General features: G+C 43.5%; 1 protein-coding gene across 2 annotated transcripts in view; it reads right to left on the minus strand.

Annotated features, from left to right (window-relative positions):
- Positions 1 to 26529, minus strand: part of PROSER2 (proline and serine rich 2) — a 41924-nt gene that overhangs the window by 13399 nt on the left and 1996 nt on the right. For both annotated transcript variants that reach the window (XM_024734176.1, XM_024734178.1), the window contains one exon: positions 7569 to 7788. In XM_024734176.1, the coding sequence (XP_024589944.1) occupies positions 7569 to 7706 (138 nt within the window). In that variant the 5' untranslated portion in view covers positions 7707 to 7788. The remainder of the gene's footprint in view (positions 1 to 7568; positions 7789 to 26529) is intronic.

Consider the following 26529-nt stretch of genomic DNA (forward strand, 5'->3'; position numbering starts at 1 on the left):
GCCACCAGCACACGAAACTTTCATAAAAAATTCAGCGATGCTACTCGTTTCCTGATTTTTCTAGACTTATTGCGGGTTGGCAGGTGGCACAGAGCATCCTGCCTCCTCTTTCCTCTTAATCTAGCCTGAGTCTTGCTAGATTACCCCACGCCCATCATTCAGCACACACCACACCAACCCTGCTCCTCCCAGAGTCACCCTAAGACATTTCGCATTTTTCTTCTCTCCATGCAGAGAAGTTCAGCTTGGTGATTCAGCCACCACCACGACAAAAAACCCTGCAAGTCTAAAATGAGTAGGGCTCTTAGCATGACAAAGATCCCTCTAGTTAATAATTACAACCACCATGGATGTTGTTAGGGTGACGTGGTAATGGTAACAACCGGAACCAAAAAAGTCTTAGCCCCAACTATTTGTTGAGTTAAACGTCTTGGGGAAATAAATTAATGCTCTCTACCCTTTTCCTCCTACTTTGACCTTCCCAACTCAGTGTTTCAATAGGGTTATTCCCATGATTTTAGATAATCTATTGATACTTTGGCTGGGTATAATGATTTCTCTTTGGTTAGACAGACAGTAGAATTAAATAGGCAACTGACCTGTAACACGCCGTCAGCTTAAGACACACTCCCATTTCCCAATTAAGTGAGCGGCAAAAGTGAGAATGGGATATATAAACCCCGCACGTCCAATCAAAGCAAGGAGTCCCAACATAATATTTCATTTGGAAAATAAGCTTAGAAAGGGAAGCTCCTATTCAACCATTTTATGTTGTGTGACAAACTACAGGACCTACGGGCTGACAGATGCAACGCAGAGATCAGTCAGTCCAGCTCCCTCACCTGAAGGTGTGAAAACCGGGTGCAGAGGCAATGTAATGACTTTCCAAGGGTCGCACAACTATTTTGTAGAGCAGCCAAGGCCAGACCAGTTCTCTGCTTGCTTTCTGTTCTGTTCTACTTATTTCCCTTTCTTTTTATAAATTTATTTATTTATTTTGGGCTGCACTGGGTCTTCATTGCTGTGCGTGGGCTTTCTCTAGTTGCGGCGAGCGGGAACATACCTATGGGAGTACAAATGTGTGACAGGAGATTTGTTTTTAGGCAAATGGCAGAGAGGAAAAAAACTGTTTGTTTGGCTGAACAAAAAAGTCAAGAAGGCTTAAAACACTCATACTAAAATAACCCCCACCTAAAAAAGCCACTGAATTAATTCAGTTCTTAGGCTTTTTTTCCTTTTGTTTTGCTTTTCTTTTAAACAAAGAAATTGGATTTGACAGCAGATTAAGACAACAGTGGTAACTCCTTCTGAAGGAGGAAAAAAAAAAAAAAGAACCAGCAGAACTTATCTGTATCTTCAATGAAAAAAAAAAGAAAGAAAGAAATAAAAAAAATTTTCTTTAAATAAATTTATTTTATTTATTTATTTTTGGCTGTGTTACGTCTTCATTGCTGCTCACGGGCTTTCTCTAATTGTGGCAAGCAGGGGCTACTCTTCGTTGCAGTGCACGGGCTTCTCATTGTGGTGGCCTTTCTTGTTGTGGAGCATGGGCTCCAGGCACACGGGCTTCAGTAGTTGCAGCATGCAGGCTCAGTAGTTGTGGCTCGTGGGCTCAGTAGTTGTGGCTCACGGCTCTAGAGCACAGGCTCAGTAGTTGTGGTGCATGGGCTTAGTTGCTCCGTGACATGTGGGATCTTCCCGGACCAGGGCTCGAACCCGTGTCCCCTGCATTGGCAGGCGGATTCTCAACCACTGTGGCACCAGGGAAGCCCAGAAAGAAAATTTAAGAAAGATTATGATGGCTAAAATAATTTCTTGAGATGAGTCAAGATGTCTTAACCCCCAGGTCTCCCAGGTAGGCGGCCTTGGGTATTTGTTCAGGCAGAATGTGAGTTGATGGTCACATTCTCTTTCTACAAACACCGAAATGATCTCCCTGACACTTGAGCAAGGCTTTATTGACTTAAAAACCCAAGGTGATGAGAGACACCCGCCATGAGCTGAAACACAACGTAGGGGCAGTGAGAAGAAAAGAGGAATCAGTGTCTTCTGTGCTTCCGACCCCCCTGTGAATGCCACGCTTTACTTTGGCAACCTCATAAGAAAGACCATAAGTGCATGTGGCCTTTCCCACGGTTTCATTACAAGGGCTTAATTAGGGTTATTTCTAACTAGTCCCTGTTGTAATTTTTCACTATGGTTAATGTAAACCTCTACTTGTGGCCGGAAAGAGACACAGACAAGCCCGCGGGGGATGAGATATGCAAGCAGTTTTGATTACAGATGGAAAGAATCATGGCTTTGAAGGACAACGCTGGGCTCCCTGGCCGCCTTAAACTTCCCTGAACTGGCAACGTCATAAAGCGGTCCCGACTGAGAGGGAAATGCCTCAAGCGCGTGGCGTCGTGCGTGAGACCCCACATAAGCTTGTCACACGTCCCAGAGTTCCGCGTGGCTGTCGTGTCACTAAACTGTGAGTTCCTGAAAAGATTAAAACCGAGTTTTATTCCATCACCTATCCAATCTGGTATGTGGGAGGCATTTACTGCATGTTTACCGAACTGAACTCTCCTCAAAGCAGTTTAGCTTTGTTTTAAAATAGCTGCTCTGTCCAGGAAGTTTTGGGTTCAATCTGGGGAAGGAGCCAGAGCTGAAAGGACAATGTGGTTACTACTGACCAGTCTGCTTCTCCTTCCCACGCCTCTGTTCTGTGTCTTCTCCTTGAAACTGTCTGGCGACAAGCATGTCAGATTCCTAGTGTCCTGCTTAGACTTCAGGCGGAGCCAGCCATGGAGACAGCTTTGCCCCCGCTTGCTTTACCTTCTTCTTCCACGACCGACGGGTGAGGCCAAACGACCTCAGAGGCTTTGGAGAAGGAAGGGGTGATCAGGAGCTGATGACCGCTGTCTGATCACAGGCTTATTATGTGACTTGAGGGCTATAAGATTTGTCTGCTGAGGGACCAGGCAGGGTTTCAAGACAGTTCACTGAATATCAAATCTCCAAAAACAATGAATTTGGATCATTGGTTTTGCCCAAGTTAGAGACAAAAATGAATAGGAAGTATGCTTGGGGACTTGGGCTGTTTCCAATCTACCTTCAAAGTGGCACACACATTATGAAATTCCTTAATTCCTATGGGTGTTAAGAGCATCCCCTCTTTTCAGCTAGTTAAATCATATTCTTTTCTGGAGGAAGCTTCAGGGTGCCTGCCGGGCAGAGCAGGCTTCAGACCATGTGCATAAGAAGAACCTAAGGATCCTGGCATGAGGCAGTACTGGTCCCTGGAAGTGCACCCCGGATGTTTGATGAGATGTGTGTCTGAGATATTGGCCTTAAGAGCTTAAGAATATGTCACCTTATACCCAAAGCTTCCTTTGTCCCCTTAAAGAGCTATCATTTATGAATGTCTTTAAATCCTTCCTGAACCTTTCATGTTGAATCCCCATCACCTCTCGAGGTGGTAAGTTCCAGAACTACACTACCAACTGTACTGTACTGAAGGTGTCCTTCTTACAGTTCAAAGGAAAAAGAGACCCTCTTAGTCAAGTATACAAGGATTTGGCCAGTTTGCTCTTTTTAAAAATATTTATTTATTTATTTATTTATTTATGGCTGTGTTGGGTCTTCATTGCTGCGTGTGGGCTTTCTCTAGTTGCGGTGAGCGGGGGCTACTCTTCGTCGCAGCTTCTTATTGCGGTGGCGTCTCTTGTTGCGGAGCATGGGCTCTAGGCACGCAGGCTCAGTAGTTGCGGCATGTGGGCTCAGTAGTTGTGGTGTGTGGGCTCAGTAGGTGTGGCTCACGGGCTCTAGAGCACAGGCTCAGTAGTTGCGGCGCACAGGCTTAGTTGCTCTGCGGCATGTGGATCTTGCCGGACCAGGGATTGGACCCGTGTCCCCTACATTGGCAGGCGGATTCTTAACCACTGCACCACCAGGGAAGTCCTGGCCAGTTTATTCTAGTTCTAGCTATACATTTTGCTAGAAAATGTTCAGAGGAAGAATTCCTTACAAGAAAAACAATACACGTACACAACCACAACTGGCCTCTTGAGCGATAAAAAGTTCACATACTTCATCCTCCTAGAACAGCCTGGGTCATGATGGTGGCCATGTGGATAGCCACAACAATCCTACCTAAGCAGCTATTTTAATTTTTAACTTGTACTGCCTCAGGAGAAAGGTTTCTAAAAAGCAAAGATCTGTCATCTTCCAGGCCACACTTCAACTAGTGTTTAAAAACTTTACAATACTCTCATTTAACTTTAGGCATTAATGTTTTATCTTCTTTTTTAAAATAACCGTTGCTTAAAATAAATACACACGTCTATAAATTGGAACTATCTTTTACGTAAAGAGCCCTCCAAGGGGTGCATTTAATCCCATACAATCTGCAGGCCTAAAAACACTGTTACTGACAAACCTTTTATGAGGTCAGGGAATAAAGAACAGGGAGTAGGGAAACTACTACAGTTGACTGTCGTTCTTTAGAGACAAGTCATAAAAAGACTGAGGATTTAGAATAAAAACATATAGACCCTCCCCAAATTTAGACTCCCTTCTGGTCAAAGAAAGAAATTCAGAAGGCTACTGAGAAGAGATGGATAGATGGGAAAGCACAGATCCAAACAGGATGACGGGGCAGGATGGAGTGGAGTTATTCTCCACCTGGGGCTAACAGGGCACTCACAGGAGCTTGTACCAGTAATTAGGAAGCACTGATTAGATGCTGGGCCTTTCATCTCTACGGGTAACCCTTGAGAAAGTATTATTATCCCACTCCCCCCCCCCTTTTAAATTAATGAAGAAAATAACTAATGAAAAAGTGATTAAGTTACTTTTCCCAGGTTCCAGAGGGAGGCACATGTGAATTTGAACCCGGGCATGTCTCCAGTATCCTGTGTTTATTACTATCCTGAGTCAATTTTCAGGATACTGATTAGTATCAGTAAATAAAGCAACTTGAAAAATGCATATGGATTTCTGGGAGGACTTGAGGGAAATTATAAACATCTTGGGGAACGTCCTTCTGATCTGTACTCGGCTCCACTGTGGAACCCGCTTAGTGCAGCACTGAGGCTCACGAAGCCCTTCCGGCACAGGCGGCTCACAGGCATAACGCTGTGCTCACCTCGCCCGTCTTGACCTCCTGAGATTTACAAATGTCAGAGATTTATAGTCTTTTCTGTCTTTGAACCTAAAGATAATTCTCATATCTTACCAAAAAATACGTCCGTGATAAAAAGTTTTATAACAAACCATTTCTCCTTGTGACTCTGGAGCTGAAACTTAGTAGACCTCCTTTCAAAGAAGAGCTTTTGCCTCTGAAGATGAATTCCTGGGTCTGACATCCTGACAAAGAGTCAAAATGATGCATATTCTCCAAATCTGCCAGGTGATGGAATGGACACCCCACCTGCCTAGACAGACACTCTGTGAAGAGCTGTATTTATATGGTGGTCTCTTGTAAACTCCCCGAATTCATTTCACAGTCTTGCTTCTTCTAGTTCAGACATCTTATAGTTGTTCTGGTGCCTTCGGTCCCTCTAAAAGGCTCTGTTCCTTTTCTCCTACACCTTCGTGGTAGGGAGTGTGATGCGCCCCCCAGGTCACCCTGGGGATGAAGGACCTGGTCCCCCATCTGTTGGGAATGCTGCTGGCAGGTGGCCCTCAGCTGTCAGTCCCCTTTGGGGACTGTCTCCAACTGAAAGGAACTGTCTTGTCAAGGTCGTGCCTCCCTCCAGGGATGTCCTCATCCCAGGGCTGATGGCAGAGTGGGTATCCAGGCTCCACTCTCGGCCCAGCAGCTCCAGGGCCTCCTGAGGAACAGCTAAGGCCTCTGTTGGGTCTGCCTCACAGCCCAGCTTCTCTCTCTGCCCAAACCCTGCTTCCTCTTCCTTCCAGATGTTGAGCCCAGGAACAGCCCTAATAAGCCTCCTGTGCTGTAACGTTGTCCATCTCAGAGTCTGCTGCCTGGGAAGCAAATCTGCAGCCAACTCTGTCAGGGTGAACCACAGCCACCAGACTGCAAGCTCTGCCTCTGTCCCCACCTCCGAGAACCGTGCTTCAGTATTTGAGCAAAGGGATAAATCACCTACACAGAACAGACGGAAGGCAGTCCTCCATGGACGGGTTTGCAGAGCTCAATCAAGTCCTTTCTGTCTTTGGAGTATGAGTTTGACCCACCGCAGAGGATGTGGTGAGGGTGGGTATGAGTTGGTGCATGTGAAGAACGGACCCTATATGACTACAGTGGAGATAGAAAAGTAGCGACTTTCCTGCCCAAAATTCAGTGCACGTGACACACCTGGGGTTATGGACTCTCCCAGGAAGAGACAGAGAACAGGTATTGCTTCAGCTTTCTATCAAAAGAGGCCATGGTACAAAGGATGTTAAGAGATTTGCCTCAAGTTCAATAAGAAGATGAAAGTGAAAGGCAAGAAAATAATTCAAGCACTGACTCATAACGCACTATACCCATTTCCTCAGAGACCGAGGTCATCTGACGACCGTTCTCGACTTTATTCCCGCCCCCCACACAGGGCAGCCCTTTAGACTATGGTTCCTAAGTTATCCACGCCATGTTTTAGAAATACCCTCTACATCAGAGCAGAGCTGCTTCCCAACTGTGCTTTGGAGAACAGACTCCACCAATGACCGGAGTATTAATCTGTATGTCTTTCTACCTATTCTTTTAACATATTCTTTAAATACAGTTTTTAAATTAAAAAATTAGTCCCAAATTCTCTATTCTTAAGGATTTATAGATTCTCAGATATTCAGAGAGTAATTTGTAATATATTTTTCCTTTGGCGAATCAAATATTTATCACATACTTACCATGGTGACTGAAAAAAAGAAAATATGCAAGTAGGAGCCTATAAAATTCTATTGTTACTATTAACTGCCCTCTGTACACTTCCTTCTTATGTTCAGCATAGCTGGGGTTAATTTTAGGGATTGGTGTATCTTTAGAAAATTTGTGCTCCCATTGAAGATGGGCTGAGATGAACAATGGACCATTTTTATTGAGATCCAAGGTGGACTCTCTCCTGTCCTTCCCTCTATGAATATGAAGGTCTCCATCCTGAAAGGTGAATACCCTGAGGGGTGGGGAGGGCCAAAAGATCTTCTCTTAACTTTACAGACTTTTTGTGAAAGTTCCCAAAGCTTGTTGACACTTACGTAAAGGTCTGGATGCCGAGAGAAAGGGATAGGAAAGCATTTATATTTGTAAAGGACTTAAACATCTGTTTTAAAGTGAATTTGATGTTATCCTGTGAGGTGTTTCCCTTCTTCCAGTCATTGGACCTGAAAGGCAGGCGCCCTGGCCTGGGCTGGTGGCCACCTTCAGGCACGGCGTGCTCTGGGTCTTAGCAGCCAAGTTATCACTGCTCTGGATTTTGTGCAAAACTCAATACGATTCACACTGAAATGCCGCTTCAGAGAGCGAGTATTCCAAGACGTCAAGCTAGTTACCCCAAAAGGATGTTGTAAGATACTCCTGATAGGGGGGCAAAATCAGCCAACATTCAAGCACACAGAGCACCGGAGAAACAGGGACTCACCCGAGTGAGACTTCTGGAACGGGAGCTGCTGGCCCGACTCTCCAGACTGCCCCCTCTGCTCAGGCCACTGAGCCTGCAGCCGGGCAACAAGTCAGGGTCCATCTCCCAAGAGTCTGACTTCTGGTGATGGACAGGCATCCCCACAGTAACCCCGGCCGCTGGCTCAATCACAGGAAGTGGGGAAGGGGCCGGTGTCCCATGCCCAAGTAGTGGGTCACCTCTGGAGGAGGAAGCACAAGGTGACGAGGGTTAGTGAGCTCAGACAGCGAAGGCCTCATTCCCCCAGGACGAACCGGCATCACGAGATACAGCCGGCTGGTCCACAGCCTCGACCGTGAGGACTAAGGTGATCAGGACCCCCGAAGTCAACTTGTTTGGTGATGCTCATTTCCATTTCTCCTTTATCTCCTTCTCCATTATGAAGACGTAAGAATTATTTTTATTTTATTTTTTACTGAAGTACAGTTGATTTACAATGTTGTGTTAAGTTCTGCTGTACAAGCAGAGTGATTCAGTTATACATACATATATATTTCATTTTATATTCATTTCCATTATGGTTTATCACAGGATATTGAATATATCAATATTTCCCCGTGCTGTACAGTAGGACCTTGTTGTTTATCCCTCCTATATATAATAGTTGCCATCTGCTAACCCCAAGCTCCCAATCCATCCCTCCCCAACCCTTCTCCTCCTTGGCAACCACAAATCTGTTCTGTACATCTGTGAGTCTATTTCTGTTTCGTAGATAAGTTCATATATTAGATTCCACATATAGGTGATATCATGTGATATTTGTCTTTGTCTGACTATATGATCATTTCTAGGTCCATCCATGTTGCTGCAAATGGCATTATTTCATTCTTTTTTATGGTTGAGTAGCAGTAAGAATTATTTTTAAGGAAAGATGGGTGTACTAAAAACTTCTTTCGTGCTGAAAATTTGATGAAATAATGTTCTGGCGCCGTCCTCTGCTCTTCGGGTCTGTACTTTCACGCTCCGTCACACTCAGGCTTTCCCTGTACTGCTTATAAATTCTATTCTTTTCTGCCTCAGACACCACAACATCATGGTTCCTTTTCCAGCCTCGTTACAGTTCAGAGTTGAGGTAAAGTGACAAGAGCTAACAAATTACTAATGGAAGTTTGGTTGACATCTCCGAAATTCCAGACTCTTTGGAGGCCGTGATACTACTGCAGTTTCTACATAAAATGTTAAGGTCCCATCAGTTAATACCATCGGGAAGTTCATGTTCCCACTTTCAGGAACAAGGACACTGAAACTGTCCCCCCCGAGCCCTAGTCTCATACAGTCCTCTGACTGTTCCAGCAGGAAATTCAGCTCAGCCCCTGAACAACAGACAACTGAGTTCAACAAAACCTTCCAGAAGACTAAAGAAGGCTAGTAGGGAATAAGGGAATATGCCTCCTGTCCATTACATATGACCTGATGTTACGGCAAGTGAGGAAATAGATGCTCACCCCTCCCTACGCTGAAAGCACCACCAGGTGGCCTTACGAGCCCCTAAAGAATCCCGAGGGGCACGAGAGCTAAAACCACCATAGGTGCCATCTGGTGGGGGCGGGGGCAGGCAGTGAATCTTCCCCTGACAACAGAGGAAAGACGGGAAGCGAGGTACTGATTCACCTCCAATGAGGGACCTGGGGGACCGTGTGCTCGGTGGGGCAGGACCTGGAACTTGGCTCCGGATCTGTGCAATGAGACAGCACATGGGACCCTCCATGGGGCGGAGGGTGATAACTGACTATACCATCCGAGAGCACGCCTTTCTCCTGTGCTACTAGCGTTTTAAAAGCTATTCTGATGCTGTAAAACTGTAGTGTTTAGACTTCTACAAATTATTCCCTTGAAAGAAGATGAGGAAGCTAATCAGAATTCTCCAGAAGGCAGAGTCTGTTGGGGAGAAAGTGGAAACCTTGGTTCAATATCCTTCACAGGCTCGAGCTGTCAGTCTTCTTTCATCTCTTAAGGAATCGAGAACCAGGGGCTCCCTGGTCCTAGTTCCCCAGGAGCCAAAAATATAGAATTCCATGGGTGAGCCACTATGGGGCGTGGATTTCTGAGCGGGGGGCAAAGTCTGCACTGGAAATGGGAGAGCGTGAGATAAAGAAGCAGGAGCAGATCCGTCTGACAGAGCGGCCAGAGCCGTGAGTCTGTGAGGTCATGACCACCTCACAGTATCTAGTCTCCTTTCCCAAACAGGGGCTCACTTTTTGTGTTTGCTAACAGTGCACTGTAGAAAAGGGAGGCCAGGGTCAGACTAAGAGGGCTCCATAGATGAAGAAACCGACTTCTCCCAGAGGGCGCAGAGCAGGCTCACTGCGGGGGCGCCACAAGCTAGCACCACAAAGGGAAACTAGAGCTGCGTGTGCGTGTTTCTGTTTATTCTCTTGGGCTTCCTGTGTTTGTTGCTCGGTATTTACTAGTAACAGCCTCTTCTGGTAAGGTTGAAGGTCACAAGTGATCTGCAGTCTTGGTAAATCTCTGTCTGCCAAGCATGGCCGGTCAGGGCGCAGCAGCCATCCAAGTTGATGGTGCTCGTGGAACTGGTGGAGCTAGTGGGGCAAGTGAACCTCCAAAGTGAGTGCACTGGAGCCAGAGAGGAAGGAAGCTCCTCCTCTTCATCCTCCCCTGTACATTCCAGAAAGACCTAGAATGGCCTGGATGGAAGGCATCCAGCCCTCCTCCCACTGTCACCCCACTCCGTCAAAGTTCCAGATGGCCACAGTCAGGTCTGCAGAGCAGCCCAAGGAGCTAGGTCCTTCCACTATTCACCAAACCCCAGAGATGAGTCATCTTGTCAAAGACCCGTCCTGAGGCACAGTGGCTTTCAGCCTCGTCACACAAACAGCTTTGGGGACATCTTTGACACCTCCCTGTCCCTGCCACTCACAACCAACCAGCTGCCCAGCCCTGTTGATTTTTCCTGCCCAATGTCAGTTGGATCCACTTCCTTTCTGGTCCCCCTCCCGACTTCAGGACCATTTTTACCACGTCATCTGACTGTTCTTGCTTTTTCCATTTTGGCCATCCTTTTGCTGTATTCTTCTGCGGGATTAATCTTGAAACACCACTGTGATGTCACCACTCTCCTAAAAGCAATCACCTTCAACCCACTCCCCACAGGCTGCAGAATCAAAGTTCGTCCTATCAATCAATCCTTGCTTCACTTGGAACCCTATATTCCTTTCTAGTCTTAGCATGTTCTTCTGATGTTTACTGTTCTCCTACTTCATATGGGGCAGATTCCAGGTACTAGAGAAAGACCGATGGGTAAGAGGCATCTCCTCCCCAGAGGAACTTAATCCAGCAACGGGTCAGAACCAGATCTACTGAATACATCTGTGGGGGTAACAGCTGAGCATGTGCATTTTTATCAAGTTCCACAAGTAATTCTGCCACATGGCGCCAACTCTAATGGAGGACGGATGCATCACCGTGTTCAGCGCCAAGACAGGGCACATGGGAGCAGGGGGAAGGTGCCCATACTCCCCAGGAGGGCTCAGAGACTTTCAGAAAGGCCAGCAGTAAGAGATGTTTGAGATTTCAGGTTTAAACAAACCATGCTGGGCATTCCGAACACAGAAGGAGAGTAAGCAACACATGGCCTATTTGAAAAGTCGTGAGTGGCTGGGGTGAAGCCCTGAAATGAGCTAAAGCACAACACAGAATGAGCTGGAAAAGGGAGAAAGCGCAAATAGAGGCACACAGAGAAGTGGACCCAAGTGAAGAGGGACTTGAATCTTGAACTTCACCCACAGGTGATGGGGAGCCCTGGAGAGAGGCAGCATCACATTTATAGGTTAGAAAGATGACTCTGGCAACAGTTGGGAGGGTGACAGCACCAGGGGGAGAACCTAAAAGCAATCAGGACAAGCGATTTAAAAGAAGGAGGAGGCTGCTCAGTGTTCTCCGGGACACATTTTAGAGTGTGGAAAGAGCTAAAGGACAGAACAGAGTCTAGTATACTTCCATGTGTATAGGGAAAAAAATGAAAAATATCTCTGTTTATGCTTTGATGTGCCTAGAATCTTTCTGGAAGGATACACGAGAAAAATTCCAACAAAGGCTGCCTGTGGGGAGGGAGAAATGGATGGATAGGAAGTAGCTGGAATCATTACAGTAAAATCAGACAAAGGAAAAGAAGGGAAAAGTGAATTACTAGAAACAAAGAGGAGTACTTCAAAATGATAAAAATTTCGATTTACCTGCATGTACCTCAAATATAAATAACATGAGTTAATAAACCCACCATTATAGTGGGAGATTTCTGCACACCACTCTTAACAATAGATAAATCCAGCAGACTGGGAATAAAGAAGATTTAAACAACACAATTAACAAGTTTGATCTAAGCGACATTTACAACATACTAAGTGAAGCAACTTCTTTTTCTTCTTTTTTTTTTTTTTTGCGGTACGCGGGCCACTCACTGTTGTGGCCTCTCCTGTTGTGGAGCACAGGCTCCGGACGCGCAGGCTCAGTGGCCATGGCTCACGGGCCCAGCCGCTCCGCGGCACGTGGGATCTTCCCAGACCGCGGCATGAACCCGTGTCCCCTGCATCGGCAGGCGGACTCTCAACCACTGCGCCACCAGGGAAGTCCGAAGCAACTTCTTAATACATATTTTTTCATGTTCACATAGAATACTTATGGAAACTGATGGCATCCTGGGCCAGAAATCAAGTCTCAGCAAATTTCAGAAGACTGGTGGTATCAGAAAACACATTATTTTACCACAAAGCAATTAAATTAGAAATCAGTGACCTAAAGATAATCAGAAGAATCCATGTCGTTAGGAATTTATATTTCTAAGTAACTCTTAGAAATATTATTAGAAAGTAGAAAGTATTTAGAACTACATGGTAATAAAAATACTGCATATCGAAACCTGTGGGATGTAGCTAAAACATCACTTAAATGCTTACAGTGTTAGAAAACAAGGCTGGAATTTAATGAACCAAGCAAGTAACGTTTAAATTAGAAAAAAAACCAAAAGAATAAACACAGAATAGACAGGGTAAAAAAAAGAATGTGAAATTAGATAAACAGAAAAACATACAATAGAGAACTAAATTTCAAATTTTATTGTTTTGAAAATGCTAATAAAATTGACAAACTTTTGGCAGAACTAATCAAGAAAAAATAGACAAACTATCAGAATGAAAAGGGAAACATAAGTATAGATGCCACAGGTATTGAAAGGGGGTATTATAAACAATTTTATGCCAGTAAATTTGAAAAGATAGATGAAATGGACAAATTCCTAAGAGAAGATCTCCTTAAAACTAACACCACGAATAAAAGAAAAAATCTGAATAGTAATATAATCATTAAAGAAAATAAATCATTATGTAAAAATCTTACAACAAAGAAAACAGCACATCCAGAAAGTTTTACTAGAGAGTTTTATGAAACATTCAAGGAACAAATAACTCTAAGTTTACACAAACTTCTGCAGAGAAGAGAAAAAGTAGAAACAAACTCATCTCATTTTGAGGCTATTAAAACCTTGATGCCAAAACCCAAGAATGTATAAAGAAGAAAAAATTATAGGCTGCTGTCATTCATGAACACAGATACAAAAAGTCCTAAACAAAATTATTAGTAAGCTGGATCTAGAAAGCAAATAATGACCAAGATGACTTAATCCCAAAAATGCAAGGTTGGAATAATGTTGATTTTCCAACATACAGTACAACATTAATTGATTAAAGGAGAAAAGTCATACAGTCATTTCAATAGATGACAAAAAGCATTGGATGAATTTAATATTATGCATAATTTAAAAATAAACTTCACAAATTATGAAGAGAACTTTTTTAATCCAATAAAAGATATCCATAAAAATTATAGCAAACATCATATTTGATGGCAAAATATTAAAACCACTCCCATTACCACCATCCCATCCTCTATTCTATATTGTATATTAAGTCATAATCCACATATAAGGCAAGAATAAAAATGAATAGGGATTGAAAAGGAAGATGTTATTATTCACATATAATTACAGTCTTTGTAGAAAACTCCAAAATTCTGTCAAATTATTAGAATCAGTAAGAGTTTAACAAAGTCACTGGGGATAAGCCAATATAAAAAAAAATCAATTTCTATATACTAGCCACAAACAACAACTAAAAAAGATACCATTAAAAATAGCATAGGGCTTCCCTGGTGGCGCAGTGGTTGAGAGCCTGCCTGCCGATGCAGGGGACACGGGTTCGTGCCCCGGTCCGGGAAGATCCCACATGCCGTGGGGCGGCTGGGCCCGTGAGCCGTGGCCGCTGAGCCTGCGCGTCCGGAGCCTGTGCTCCGCAACAGAAGAGGCCACAACAGTGAGAGGCCCGCGTACCGCAAAAAAAAAAAAAAAAAGCATAAAATTGTACTTTCATGGTGGTGCAGTGGTTAAGAATCTGCCTGCCAATGCAGGGGACGCAGGTTTGATCCCTGGTCCAGGAAGATCCCACATGCTGCAGAGCAACTAAGCCCGTGCGCCACAACTACCAAGCCTGTGCTCTACAGCCCGGGAGCCACAACTACTGGGCCCACATGCCACAACTGCTGAAGCCCGTGTGCCTAAAGCCCGTGCTCAGCAGCAAGAGAAGCCGCCGCAATGAGAAGCCCTCGCACCGCAACGAAGAGTAGCCCCTGCTCACTGTAACTAGAGAAAGCCCACGTGCAGCAACGAAGACCCAATGCAGCCATAATTAATTAATTAAAAATAGCATAAAATAAAGATGCATATATGTATATATACATTATATTACTTGGGAAAAGATCTAACAAAAGATGAACTCCAAGAATAAGCAAAAACAAGGTAAACATTTTACAATGGAATACTGTTCATCAGTCAGAAGCAATCAATTGGACGATGGTGTGGATGGATCTTGAAATGTATGGAGTGAAGTTATAATTAGAGTCTTAGCACAATCCATGTGTATACACTTAAAGCACACACAGCCCTGTATTTTACATCCATAACCAGGGACACATCCCAGTGGTGCGGATGGGTGGATGGGGGTGGGGCACACATCGACTGTACTATAGTCTACACCTGGTCTGCTCCACCACACTGTTTTCTTACACACCTCTTACTGCCCGAAAAACAATAAGGAAGATTTCCTGCAGGTTTGAATAATAATGATTTATCAGATCATTTTATCACCTGGGAAACTGTGAAAAGTCCAGATCTCAGGAGATGACACAGGACAGATGAGTTTGGATTTAAAGAGAGAAGCAGAGGAGACACCCATAATCTAGAAACCCTGGGGCAATTTAGGAGGGAAGCGCTGAAGGCGGTCTGGCTTAACTAGGAAGGAGAAACCCTGAATTTAAACTTTTCTTGGATCATAATTTAGCTCAAAATTAGCCAGGGAAAGGTTGACCAGATCCAATTTACCTAAGAATCTAAACTGGAACAAATAGATAAGTTCCCTTACATTCAACTACTAAGCTTTGTCCCACTTGGTGGGGGGGAAGGGAATCGAGTCTTCTGAGACTTAGATTCCCTGCAGACATGCTAAACAAAATCACAAGGGTGATTATTGTCTTTGCAGTTCTGAACACGAAAGGGAAAATGATCCTCCTTAACCAAGTGATGTGGAACTAATTTTGCTTAGCATGTCTGCGTTACACTTTAGAAAGAGAACTGCTCCAACTCACAGCCAAGGCAAACGCTTCACAAAAGAAAAGAAAGGTTGGGTCTTAGGGTTCTGAACCCTGTGGGCTATGATCCAGGCTTAGAGACCCCGACTCCTGTCTAGACACCACTATGAACCACCACAGCTATGGTACAGTCAGCAGAAGCACAGCTTAGCTGGGAAAGGAGAAGAAATGAGCTTTTTAAAAACACCCCCTTCCCATATTGGGCCATCCACAAGGGCCAGACCCATGTGCAAACCTACATCCCACTCTTTCATCATCTCATTCTCCATTCATAGGAACGTTGGGAAGATTTGTTCCCAAACCTAGAAAAAGAATCTTAGGACAGAAATTACCTTGAAGACTATATCCTGAGAAATCCCAATATGATAATTTAACGGCCAAGCCGCTTTCAAAAAGATATGTTCTTCTTGACCTTCAAGGACATTAAAAATGAAGGAGCTTCCCCGTGGGAACTGTTTCTGGGTCATCACAGCTCATTACCACTCATGGGCTTTTCCTATGGTTAAGCAGTGGGCGAAAGTAAAGAAAGAGCCATTTTTCATGGAATGTACACAATCTTAGATGAAATAATCAGAAAACACAAAATAGCCATTGTTGGCCTTAATGCTGGCAGCTCTTGACAACCTTTGTTTGTCTGAACATGTACTGATGTACTTTGCTCTGATTTACACAAAGAAGACAGGGGTCCTAATTTTATAGCTTTCTATAGCTTCTATAGTTTTCTGTCTAGTTCTCTGCTCATTCCTGTTTTTATGGGAGTGATGTGCGTTAACAAAAATGAGTTTTAGGGTTTCCCTGCTGGCGCAGTGGTTGAGAGTCCGCCTGCCGATTCAGGGGACACGGGTTTGTGCCCCGGTCCACATGCCGCAGAGCGGCTAGGCCCGTGAGCCATGGCCGCTGAGCCTGTGCTTCCGGAGCCTGTGCTCCGCAGTGGGAGGGGCCACAGCAGTGAGAAGCCTGCGTACCCAAAAAAAAAAAAAAGTTTTATAATGAGAAATTACCTAGAAAATGAAGCTGTAATCGATGCCAAGACTCTTTTATACTGTTTTATTAACCTAATCCATAAGTTAAAAGGAAACGGAGTCCTGATATTCTTTCTTTTCTACTATTCAACTTAATTACGGCTTGAATAAAATTCTTAGACTAATCATTTCATTTCTTCCCCTAAAAATAATTTATAGATGAACTCCATAGCAATGATTGTGCTCTAGTTATGACAACACACCTGATAATGCAACACAACTCTCAGTCCCACCTCCCATTTCACACATAAAGGACAGTCTCTGGCCCCTCCCATCCCTCTCGGTACCAAAGATGCACATTTAGACACAAATGTAAAGAACTGACCTGGTAGGCAGGTAAAAGTTGTTTGGGGTCCTGTAGTTCATTTTCTTCCAAGTTTTCTGCCCTCAAAAACTTTGTTAAAAATAAAACAGGGCTTCCCTGGTGGCGCAGTGGTTAAGAATCCGCCTGCCGCCAATGCAGGGGTTTGAGCCCTGGCCGGGGAAGATCCTATATGCCGCGGAGCAACTAAACCCGTGCACCACAACTGCTGAGCCTGCACTCTAGAGCCCGTGAGCCACAACTACTGAGCCCGTGTGCCATAACTACTGAAGCCCTCGCGCCTAGAGCCCGTGCTCCACAACGAGAGAAGCCACCTCAATGAGAAACCCGCGCACTGCAATGAAGAGTAGCCCCCTCTTCCGCAACTAGAGAAAGCCCGCGCACAGCAACGAAGACCCAACGCAGCCAAAAATAAATAAATAAAAATTTTAAAAATAATAATTAAAAAAAAAAAGATTCAGTGCAACATTCACCAGTGAATTGCAAAGACCTAATTAACCTTTCTGAAATCCTGGGTTCCTTTTGGGACCACAGGCCTATCAAAGTGGGCACCGTTTTTGTTTTCCTAACCAATCCTGCCAAGGAGCTATAAGAACATAGGGCTTTAAAGTGTGTCTGGAATCTGGCCTAACCTTGTCTCTTCACACTTATTGCCACAATAGGAACCCTTTTATCCAGCCGGGTCTCCTTCATGCTCTGCTCGGGTGTGAGCCACGTTTGGACTGCTTCCCCGTCCCTCTCCTCTCCATCCTCAAAGCCTGGCTCATGAACGATGGCAAACCCCATCTAGTCTTCCTTCAGAATGCTGCCCATCGCCTGGCTCCTCCAGTACTGCTTACTTTCCACCACTTTTTAACCACCTGATGCCACCTTTGTCCCTCTGATACAACTCATCACATCAGCTTTCATTATGCTCGTAATTCCTTTTCCTCAGTTAGACTAGACTTGCAGGCAAAGCTCTCTCTCTCTTTTTTTAAAACTATAGCCACAGGATTTTGGAAAATATTCATCCCAAAATATTGACTTAGTATTTGTTACTTAACCAAAATTTATGTTTTATTTATTTTTTAAAAAAATTGTATGGAAGTACAGTTGCTTTACAATATTGTGTTAGCTTCAGGTGTACAGCATAGTGATTCAGTATTTTTTGCAGATTATATTCCATGATAGGTTATTGTAATATAATGGCTATAATTCCCTGTGCTATACAGTATATCCTAGTTGCTTACCTATTTTATGTGTAGTAGTTTGTATCTGTTTATCCCATACCTCTAATTTGACCTTGCCTTCCCCCCTCTCCCCTTTGGTAATCATGTTTGTTTTCTATGTCTGTGAGTCTGTTTCTGTTTTGTATATACATGCATTTGTATTATTTTTTAGATTCCATGTATAAGTGATATCATATAGTATTAGTTTTTCTCTGTCTCATTTCACTAAGCAAATACTCTCTATGTCCATCCACACTACGTCAAATGGCAGTATTTCATTCTTTCTTATGGCTGGGTAATATTCCATTGCATATATACCATGTTTTTTTAATCCAGTCATCTGTTGATGGGCACTTGGGTTGCTTCCATGTCTTGCCTATTGTAAATAGTGCTGCTATGAACACAAAATTTATATTTTAAAACTCTAAAACCATGAGAGTATCCTTAAAACAGACCTTTGATGTAGAAGAAAAGTTTGAACACGTAGGAGTCGTTTCAGACATGTTAACCTTGTTGCAGTAAGTGTCCTTTATCCTTCTATCATATTCAGAGACCAAAGCCTTGAAATTTATGAGAAATTACTCTCAGTCAACCTTTATATTCCAATCAAGGGCAAATGTGGAGCAGGAGGGGAGTAACTTTAAACACAAATAATGATCTGTTAAAAACTTGGCACCAATAACATCAGACACGCTAAGCCAGTAATGCTTCCTGATATTAACATGTGATAAGTATCAGGATGAATGCACACATGTGTGCATCGACCGGTGTAACCATGACCAACATTAACTTCTAAAATGGGCCTCTACACAAATAAACAGCTGAAGTAAAATAAATAAGTAGTAACTATTCTTTAGTATGGGCTCTTTCTCCATGTGCAGAAAACAAAAGCCTTGGAAAGAAAAGAATGCTTCCAAAAAATACTCACTAAGCAAACTAGCAAACTAGAACTGGATCCCAGCACAGAACATCAAAGGGAAATCTTTTTCAGGTAGAGGCTGGTTGTTGCTGGGAGAGCTGGGGGCGGAGGCTTAATTTTGTCTGGCGTTTTAAACGGTTGACATGGTCAATGGTTTAGCATTCCTTTTCCTTCGCTTTTTTCTCTGAATGGTTTTTTCCCTTACTTCTGAAAATGTCTGCTGTAAGAACTTAGGACCTTAAACTCTTAACTGGCACTCAAGGGTACTAAAGACAAACACTTCAAAGGCTTGTAGTTTTACTTCTCCAGAAGAATTAGCATGCTTTCATTTAGAGGTTTTTTTTTTGGAAAAGCTCTTACTGAAACAATGTAAAAATCAAGGTTGGTTTCAGATCTTCTCAATTGTGAATATTTTCAACTGTTAATAGGAGGCAGTAATTAATTTACTTAAGGCCGTATGCCACATGAAAGTAACTGATTCGCCTACTCATAAGCAAACACTTTCACAGCAGAGGCTTCAGCCAGGTAGGCTGGTTAACAGGCCCCAAGGGAAGAAGTCTCCCACCACCAGTGTACTACCACTGAACAGAAGATTTGGAAATCAGATTTTCCCAACGTAAATCCTCACCCGAAAAAACCCTGACCAGATTTGAGTTTTGTTACTAATAACAAAAAGTAATAACCCAGGAAGAAGCAAACAGAAAAGCATCAACAGGAGGAAAATCTAGTTACATCTGATGAAATGTTTGCAAAGGTAGACACTTCAAATTTTGATTTTTGGCTCATTTAAAAAAAATTTACATTCTGTATGCATACTGCACTTCTGGATTGTTTAACAAATTAAAAAAAAAAAAAAAATCAAAGGAAAAGTCCCAGGTTAAGTTGCTCTTGTTTCGTTAAACAAGCTTGTGTGCTTTCTCTTTATTTATTCAGCAAATGTCACCAGAGCACGCACTATGCCCTACTCCGGGGAGCTAAAATGTAGACCTCCTTACTTGTCATATCAATTATACCTTATTGTTTTATACTGCTTTTTCTTTCTTCTGAGAAGCTTAAAAAAATTCTTAGCTGAGTTTTTCATTCCTCCTCACAGCAAAAATAAAGCTGACCGAGAGCATGTTCATCCAGCGCTGGTATTTACAACACCTGGTTAGACTGGAAGCCAAGATCTGATTTACATTTCTTATCTCAGGCTGAACAGATTTAAGTCCAAACCTGAGTGGGGCAAAGCTCCCGCAAGGCCTCCTGCTGGGTCAGTCCACTGCATCAGACTTTGAACCCAGTCTTCCCCAATCTCTTTGCCAGCCGTGCATCTCCAGAGGCTCTCTCCTTCCTCTTCCTGGACACCTGCAACCCAGGAACAAAGTACTCAACTCCCTCCCTGCAAATCCAGGCCCTTGGGTGCAAACTCCTACTCCAGTTTTAATAGAGGGGTAGAGACAAGGGGCTTTCAGAACTTTTTAAAGAAATGGGGGACTTCCCTGGCGGTCCAGTGGTTAAGACCCCGTGCTTCCAATGTAGGGGGTGCGGGTCAGGGAACTAAGATTCCACAAGGTGCGGGGCGTGGCCAGAAAAAAAAAAAAGAAATGGGGACAACCAGTATAAAACAGATAATCAGCAAGCACCTGCTGTATAGCACAGTGATCTCTACTCAGTATTATTTAATAACCTATAAGGGAAAAGAATCTGAAAAAGACATATATATATATATATATATATGAATCACTTTGCTGTACACCTGAAACTAACACAACTTTGTAAATCAACTATATTTCAACTTAATATAGTTAAATTGTGGTTGAGAGTCTGCCTGCCAATGCAGGGGACACGGGTTCGTGCCCTAGTCCGGGAAGATCCCACATGCCGCGGAGCGGCTGGGCCCGTGAGCCATGGCCGCTGAGTCTGCGTGTCCGGAGCCTGTGCTCCGCAACGGGAGAGGCCACGACAGTGAGAGGCCCGCGTACCGCAAAAAAAAAAAAAAAAAACTGGGAAAAAAAAAAGAAAAGAAATGTGGACAACCGAATGTTTGTTGAAAAAACTGGATGACGCTAACCAACAGTTAAGATGATACTGATGTCAGCATTTCAAGGGCCTATCAGCCTCTCTGAGAGAAAGCTCAGCACCTTAAATGAATCAACAGTGGAATTTGATAATTACTCAAATTACTCAAAATTTGACAAAGACCCCTTGGCTACTGAAGCTGTCCGGCTCCTCACCACTTTGGAAAAGAAAAACAAGACTGACATGAGAATTTGGTAGGAAATACAGTATTTAACACACTGTATTTTTATGTGGATTTTCAAGTTCCCGGCAACATTCTTCTAGCGGTTGAGAAGGGAAGGGTCAGACCCCTGGCCCGCAGTTAGTAAATTGAATTGTATGAAGCTGCCATTGGTGTAGGTCAAAAATAGTTGAATATAGGTAGTTTTCTATGGTTAACCTAACAGTTTTGGAACTGAATTGATAATTAACATTGTAAAAAAGCGAAGTGTTCCTTGAAATGCAATTTTGGTTGCAGTATGGCTTTATTACACATTGATACTAAAATGCTTTTCCTCAGATGATACCTCTGAAATCACAAAGGAATGAATAGGGGGGAAAATACACAACAGGTTCACCTCACACACACTTTACAGACAATCTGACTGATGACGTGAAGCTGCCTGTATCAGCAGGAGCTCAGACCACAAATTCATTGGTTCTCTAGTACGTGTGGAGGACAAGTTATATGAGGAAACTGAGGTCAGAAAGAGTTGGATTTAGGCTTCAGATTTCCACTCCAGAAGAATGCTTTTTTGGACTTTTTCTGCACCAGAACTTCTTTTTTTTTTTTTTTTTTTTATACTGCACCAGAACTTCTATTCAACATTGGACATTTTCAGCACCATCCCCTTGTCTGTACTGTCTTATCTCCTTCATCTTTCTGTCCCTCCTTCCTCAACCCTCAACCCTCAACCCTCCGCTCAACTCAGATTATTGCCTCAGTGTACAAACGTCTCGTCCACAGCAGAACACAGGTCACTCGTGACCCGTCAGCGGTTCATGCCCCCAAACTCAAGGCTAAACTTTTCGGCATGATGAGCAAAGCCACGGTTCTACCATTTTGACATCCCACTATCCTGCCCTTCTTGGCCCGGTTCCATTACATCCTCCTGAAAGAAAGGGTATCTCTATCCTCCACTCCCTGAAGACCTGTGGGCCTCTGAGATAGACTCCCACTTGACACCTATATCTCTGTTACTAGATCACAAGATTCTCGAAGGTGGGGACCACACTCATTGACCTCTATATTCCCAGTTGTGCCCAGCACGGAAGGAACTTAAATGTTCATGAAAGCTCTTCAGACCCTCTGAATCTTCACAGAAAATGTCAAATGTGCCATTTTAGAAAACAGCACCTGACCAAACTCACGTGTCTAGTATAAAAGAGCACAGGCATCTTTTTCTTTTCCCCACACAAGATAATTCCTTTACGTTTTACAAAATAAACTATTTTACATACACTCATTTGTAAGGGAGAGCTGTGGTGAATCATGAATGTATAACCTCCAGTTTCAGGGTCTGAGAGGGCCTGAGAAGTCATTTAGTCCTGCCCCCAGTTTTACAGACCAGGAAACCGAGGTCCACAAAGGTAAAGTGGTGAACCCGATGGTTACACGGCTATTTGGTATTGAAACCTCTGGTGGAGAGAGTTAAGTACTGCTCTTTTTCCCTATGCCAGGCTCTATGAATCAGTTAGTTTTAAAAAATAAAATGTAAGCTGCAAACATCCAAAAGAGAAGCGTATGAGGAGTAGTAGGTTTATATCTCCAATGACGACTCAGTGATCAGCACATGGCAGGTGGCCCAACAGCCTATAAATACTGCTGAATGAAGAGACGAACAGCCCAGGCCTTTGGACCAATAACTAAAATAGGTAAAATATTAAATATTAAAAAAGCACTAGTCAGACAACCGGTCTCCTGGAAGGAGCAGCAGAAGCTGGAAAGAGAAAGAGAAAGAAACAAAACCAAAACAATAGAATGAGGGTTGGAGAAGGTACATACTATACAAACCAAGTCCTATAAAAATAACTATACTTACATGCAAGATGCTGGTGATATAATAGCTAATACAAAAGAGAATCAAGTCCTTGAATAGACCTGTCTCCAAAGAAAATCTGGAAGTGGGCAACAAGCTCATGAAAAGATGCTCATCATTATTAGTCATTAGGGAAATGCAAATCAACACTTCAATGAGACACCACTTCATGCCCATTGGGGTGGCAATAAAAACAAAAACATGGAAAATAACAAGTGTTGGTGAGGATGTGGAGAAACGAAACCTCCAACATTGCTAGTGGGAATGTTAAATGGTGCAGCTACCGTGGAAAAAAGTTTGGTGGTAAAAAAAAAAAAAAAAAAAAAAAAGTTTGGTGGTTCCTCGTAACTTCACTACTCACAATAACCAAAAGGTGGAAATGACCCAATGTCCATGAGCTGATGAGTGAATAAGCAAACTGTGATACATTCCTACAGTGGAATATTACTCAGCCATGAAAAAGAATGAAGTACTGATTCATGCTACAACATGGATAAATCTTGAGAGCATCATAAGTGAAAGAAGCCAGACATATGTTGTATGATTCTATTAACATGAAATATCCAGAAAGGCAAATCCATAGAGACAGAAAGCAGATTAGTGGTTGCCAAGGCTGGAGCAGAGGGGAAATAGGGAGTGACTGTTTAATGGGTATGGAGTTTCCTTTTGGGGTGATGAAAAAGCTCTGGAACTGGATAATGGTGATGGTTGCAAAACATTGTAAATGTACTTTTCTACACTTTAAATATATGCAGTTTCTTGAATGTCAATTATACCTTAGTAAAGATATTTGAAAGAAAATTTTTAAAAATTGGAAAAGACATATCAAGCAAATATTAACAACAGCAACAATTAAAAGATCACTTCTGGTTATACTACATCAGACAAAATAGACTTTAGGGCAAAAATCCTCACTAGTGATAAAAGTAACTATGTTATGAGAAAAATTCAATTCCTATTAGACATTGCATGTCTAACAATATAAATTTACAAATGCATACTGTTAGATATTAAAATAGAAAGCTGTTTATACAAATAGTCTCAGAATATTTTTTAGCTCAAATACAAGGAGATATGGACAAAGATCCCATTCTAGTGGGATCTTTCATATACCTCTCTCAATTACTGACATGTTGAGCAGACCCAAAGTTAGTGAGGAATGATGCAATTAATAAGGTTCATTTAACGGATATCTGTAGACCTCTACAGAACAAAATGAAAGAAAACACATTCTTCTCAAACACATATAATGTGAATATACTTAATGCCACTGATTTGTACACCCTAAAATGATAAATTCAATGTTATATGTATTTTACTACAAAAAAAAAGAAAAAAAGAGAGAGAGAGAGAGAACCAAGTGTTTCCAGTGGTAGGGTCTTTGGAAATATCCAGTCTGAAGATACGAGTTCGTAAGGAGCCATCACATCCCTAACCAATAAGGCAGAATGTTCTGCCCTACACATTCCTCTACTACCGATCCCAACTGCACGGATTTTAAACCCAGCACCTACTTTCTCAAAACAGGATTCAAGATTAATGCTGCGGGTCTGGGAGGGGGACAACGGAGTTACTGAGCAGTGCAGCTTCAGGGTGGTTCTCCACAGAGGTGGCTACAGTGACTGCACTATACTGACGCCACTGTGTCGATGTGAACAGATGCTGGACCCACTCGGATTCAAGAGGGGAAGGCTGCAACGTCCCAGGGCTAGAGCTGCCCAGACCATCCTCCTGAGAACACACAGGCAGCGGGGAAGCCACCAACACTGCCACCAGAGAGGGCAGTGGAAACTGAAACAAAAAGCCGCCCTCCGCCAGTGATGGCAGCGGCTCAGGTTCTGGGATGCTTCTAGGATGCCACGGCACTACTGGCGGCCATCCACAACCAGGCGGATAAGACGCACTTGAACTCTTGTTCCAGAGGATGCCCTGTTCTCAGTTCTGCTCCACCCAAGCCTTTCCCCTCTCTCCCCCCAGGCTTCAAGGCTCAGCTCTCTCTCCTGTAGTTACTTGAGATGATCTTGACAATCAACACAGGGTGCCAACCACAGGCTCCTGAGGTGTCTGAGAACTTTGGAACCAGGGCCAGGTGTATCTTCAGCTCCTGATGAAGGCTTACTCGATCTGGTTTTAATCTGTTTGGGCCGTGTGGCTGTTATCTAGATGTGTCTGTATGTCCCATGACTAGTTCAGCACTCAGCACATTGTAGGTGGTCAAACAGGCCTGAAAATACTGCTGAATGAATTAATGAACACGCAGGGCCTGCACGAAAACAAGCAAATCCCGCCCTCGGCCACAAAGGGAGCCATCGTGGTGTCAAACACCCACATGTTTTCTTAAAAGCATCTCTCCTCTTTCCAGCCTTCTCTAAATTATCTGATTTTGGCTTTCTGATTTCTAGTAATGGAGAAAATGTGTTGCTTTTAAATTATCAGCATCCAAAAATTTTCCCCCCCCAAATGTAAAAAAAGCTCTGAAGTGCTGTTACCAAGGCATATACCCCGTCCCTTAAAAATGGCTATTACTGGTCTGAGCAAGAAAATACACAAGATTCCATACATACACTGTCAAGTTTGGCAAGAGAGATTTTAGACAACTTCCACCCTTCCCGCCCAATCCCAAGTAAACAGGGCATTTGTTTGTATTTCCACATTGGCCTCATGAACCAAAATACCTCCTCCACCTAGAAAAACAATCTGTAACATTCAGACACTGAGCTTTGAGGGCAGACTTTTCAGTGCATGCTAGAGCAGTAAGAATGTAGTGCTTAAAAAAAAAAAGTAGAAAAGCATCTTTAATAAACTTAGGTTCTCCTGTGAGCATTTTCCTCACGTTTACACTTATATCTGATTTGGTGTTTCTATATCTTTCAGAAATATAGATTAAAAAAAAAAAATTGTTCTGCATGAAAATTGGAGCCAGAGAAACCTTCTTTCTACAGTCTCCAGAAACAGACCTGAGTGTTCTACTGTGTTTAGGGGGAAAAGACACAAAAATCATTTTCCTTTACTCTAAGTTTTCGCTTTGCACCAAGTAGGTCCTGGCAAAGAGTTAAATGTTTTCTGATGTTAGTTCCTGCGGTTTAAGAAAAAAATAAAAATATAAAAGGCTAGGTGCTTAAATTTAGACTCCATAAAACAATACTGGGAAACTTTCAAAGCTTTGGAGAAATTCTGGAGTTTATTTTATTTGCATTACATCGACCACATCGCCTTCTCTTTTTATAATCCCTCCCGCCCCTGCTCACCGGCTGATCCTACACGTTCCCGCGTGATTCAGTTACCTGTTGGGGGTCAGGGGTTGGGGACGAAAATCTACTGGTCACTTTGCGCAGGACCCAAGTTCAACAGGTGGCTTCGGCCACCTCCTGCCAATATGAGGCTCCCGCCCTCCTCTCCGCGGGGGATGGGACACAGCGCCCTGGGAATTCGACGGCTGCGGCGGCAATTGGTGCTCCGGGGAGGGCAGTGGGGACAGGGCAGGGGTGTTGGGACAACCCGGACCTCTCTGCGCGTAAAGCAAGAATCGTGCCATGGACCACCTTCGCCCGCCGCCAGGACAGCCTCGGAGTCGGAAAGCCTCGCGTCCTCCCCACCGCCCCCGAGCCGGACGCACGCGGACCCCGTGATCCTGAATGAGGCCCCGGGTTTCCCGGGCGGGACCACCGGGTCGACGACGGCCCCTCGGACGGCGCCAGAGCCTTTCCTAACTTCCAAGG

Source organism: Neophocaena asiaeorientalis, unplaced genomic scaffold (genome assembly GCF_003031525.2).
Source record: "Neophocaena asiaeorientalis asiaeorientalis breed wild unplaced genomic scaffold, Neophocaena_asiaeorientalis_V1.1 scaffold120, whole genome shotgun sequence".
NCBI classification, from domain to species: Eukaryota; Metazoa; Chordata; class Mammalia; order Artiodactyla; family Phocoenidae; genus Neophocaena; species Neophocaena asiaeorientalis.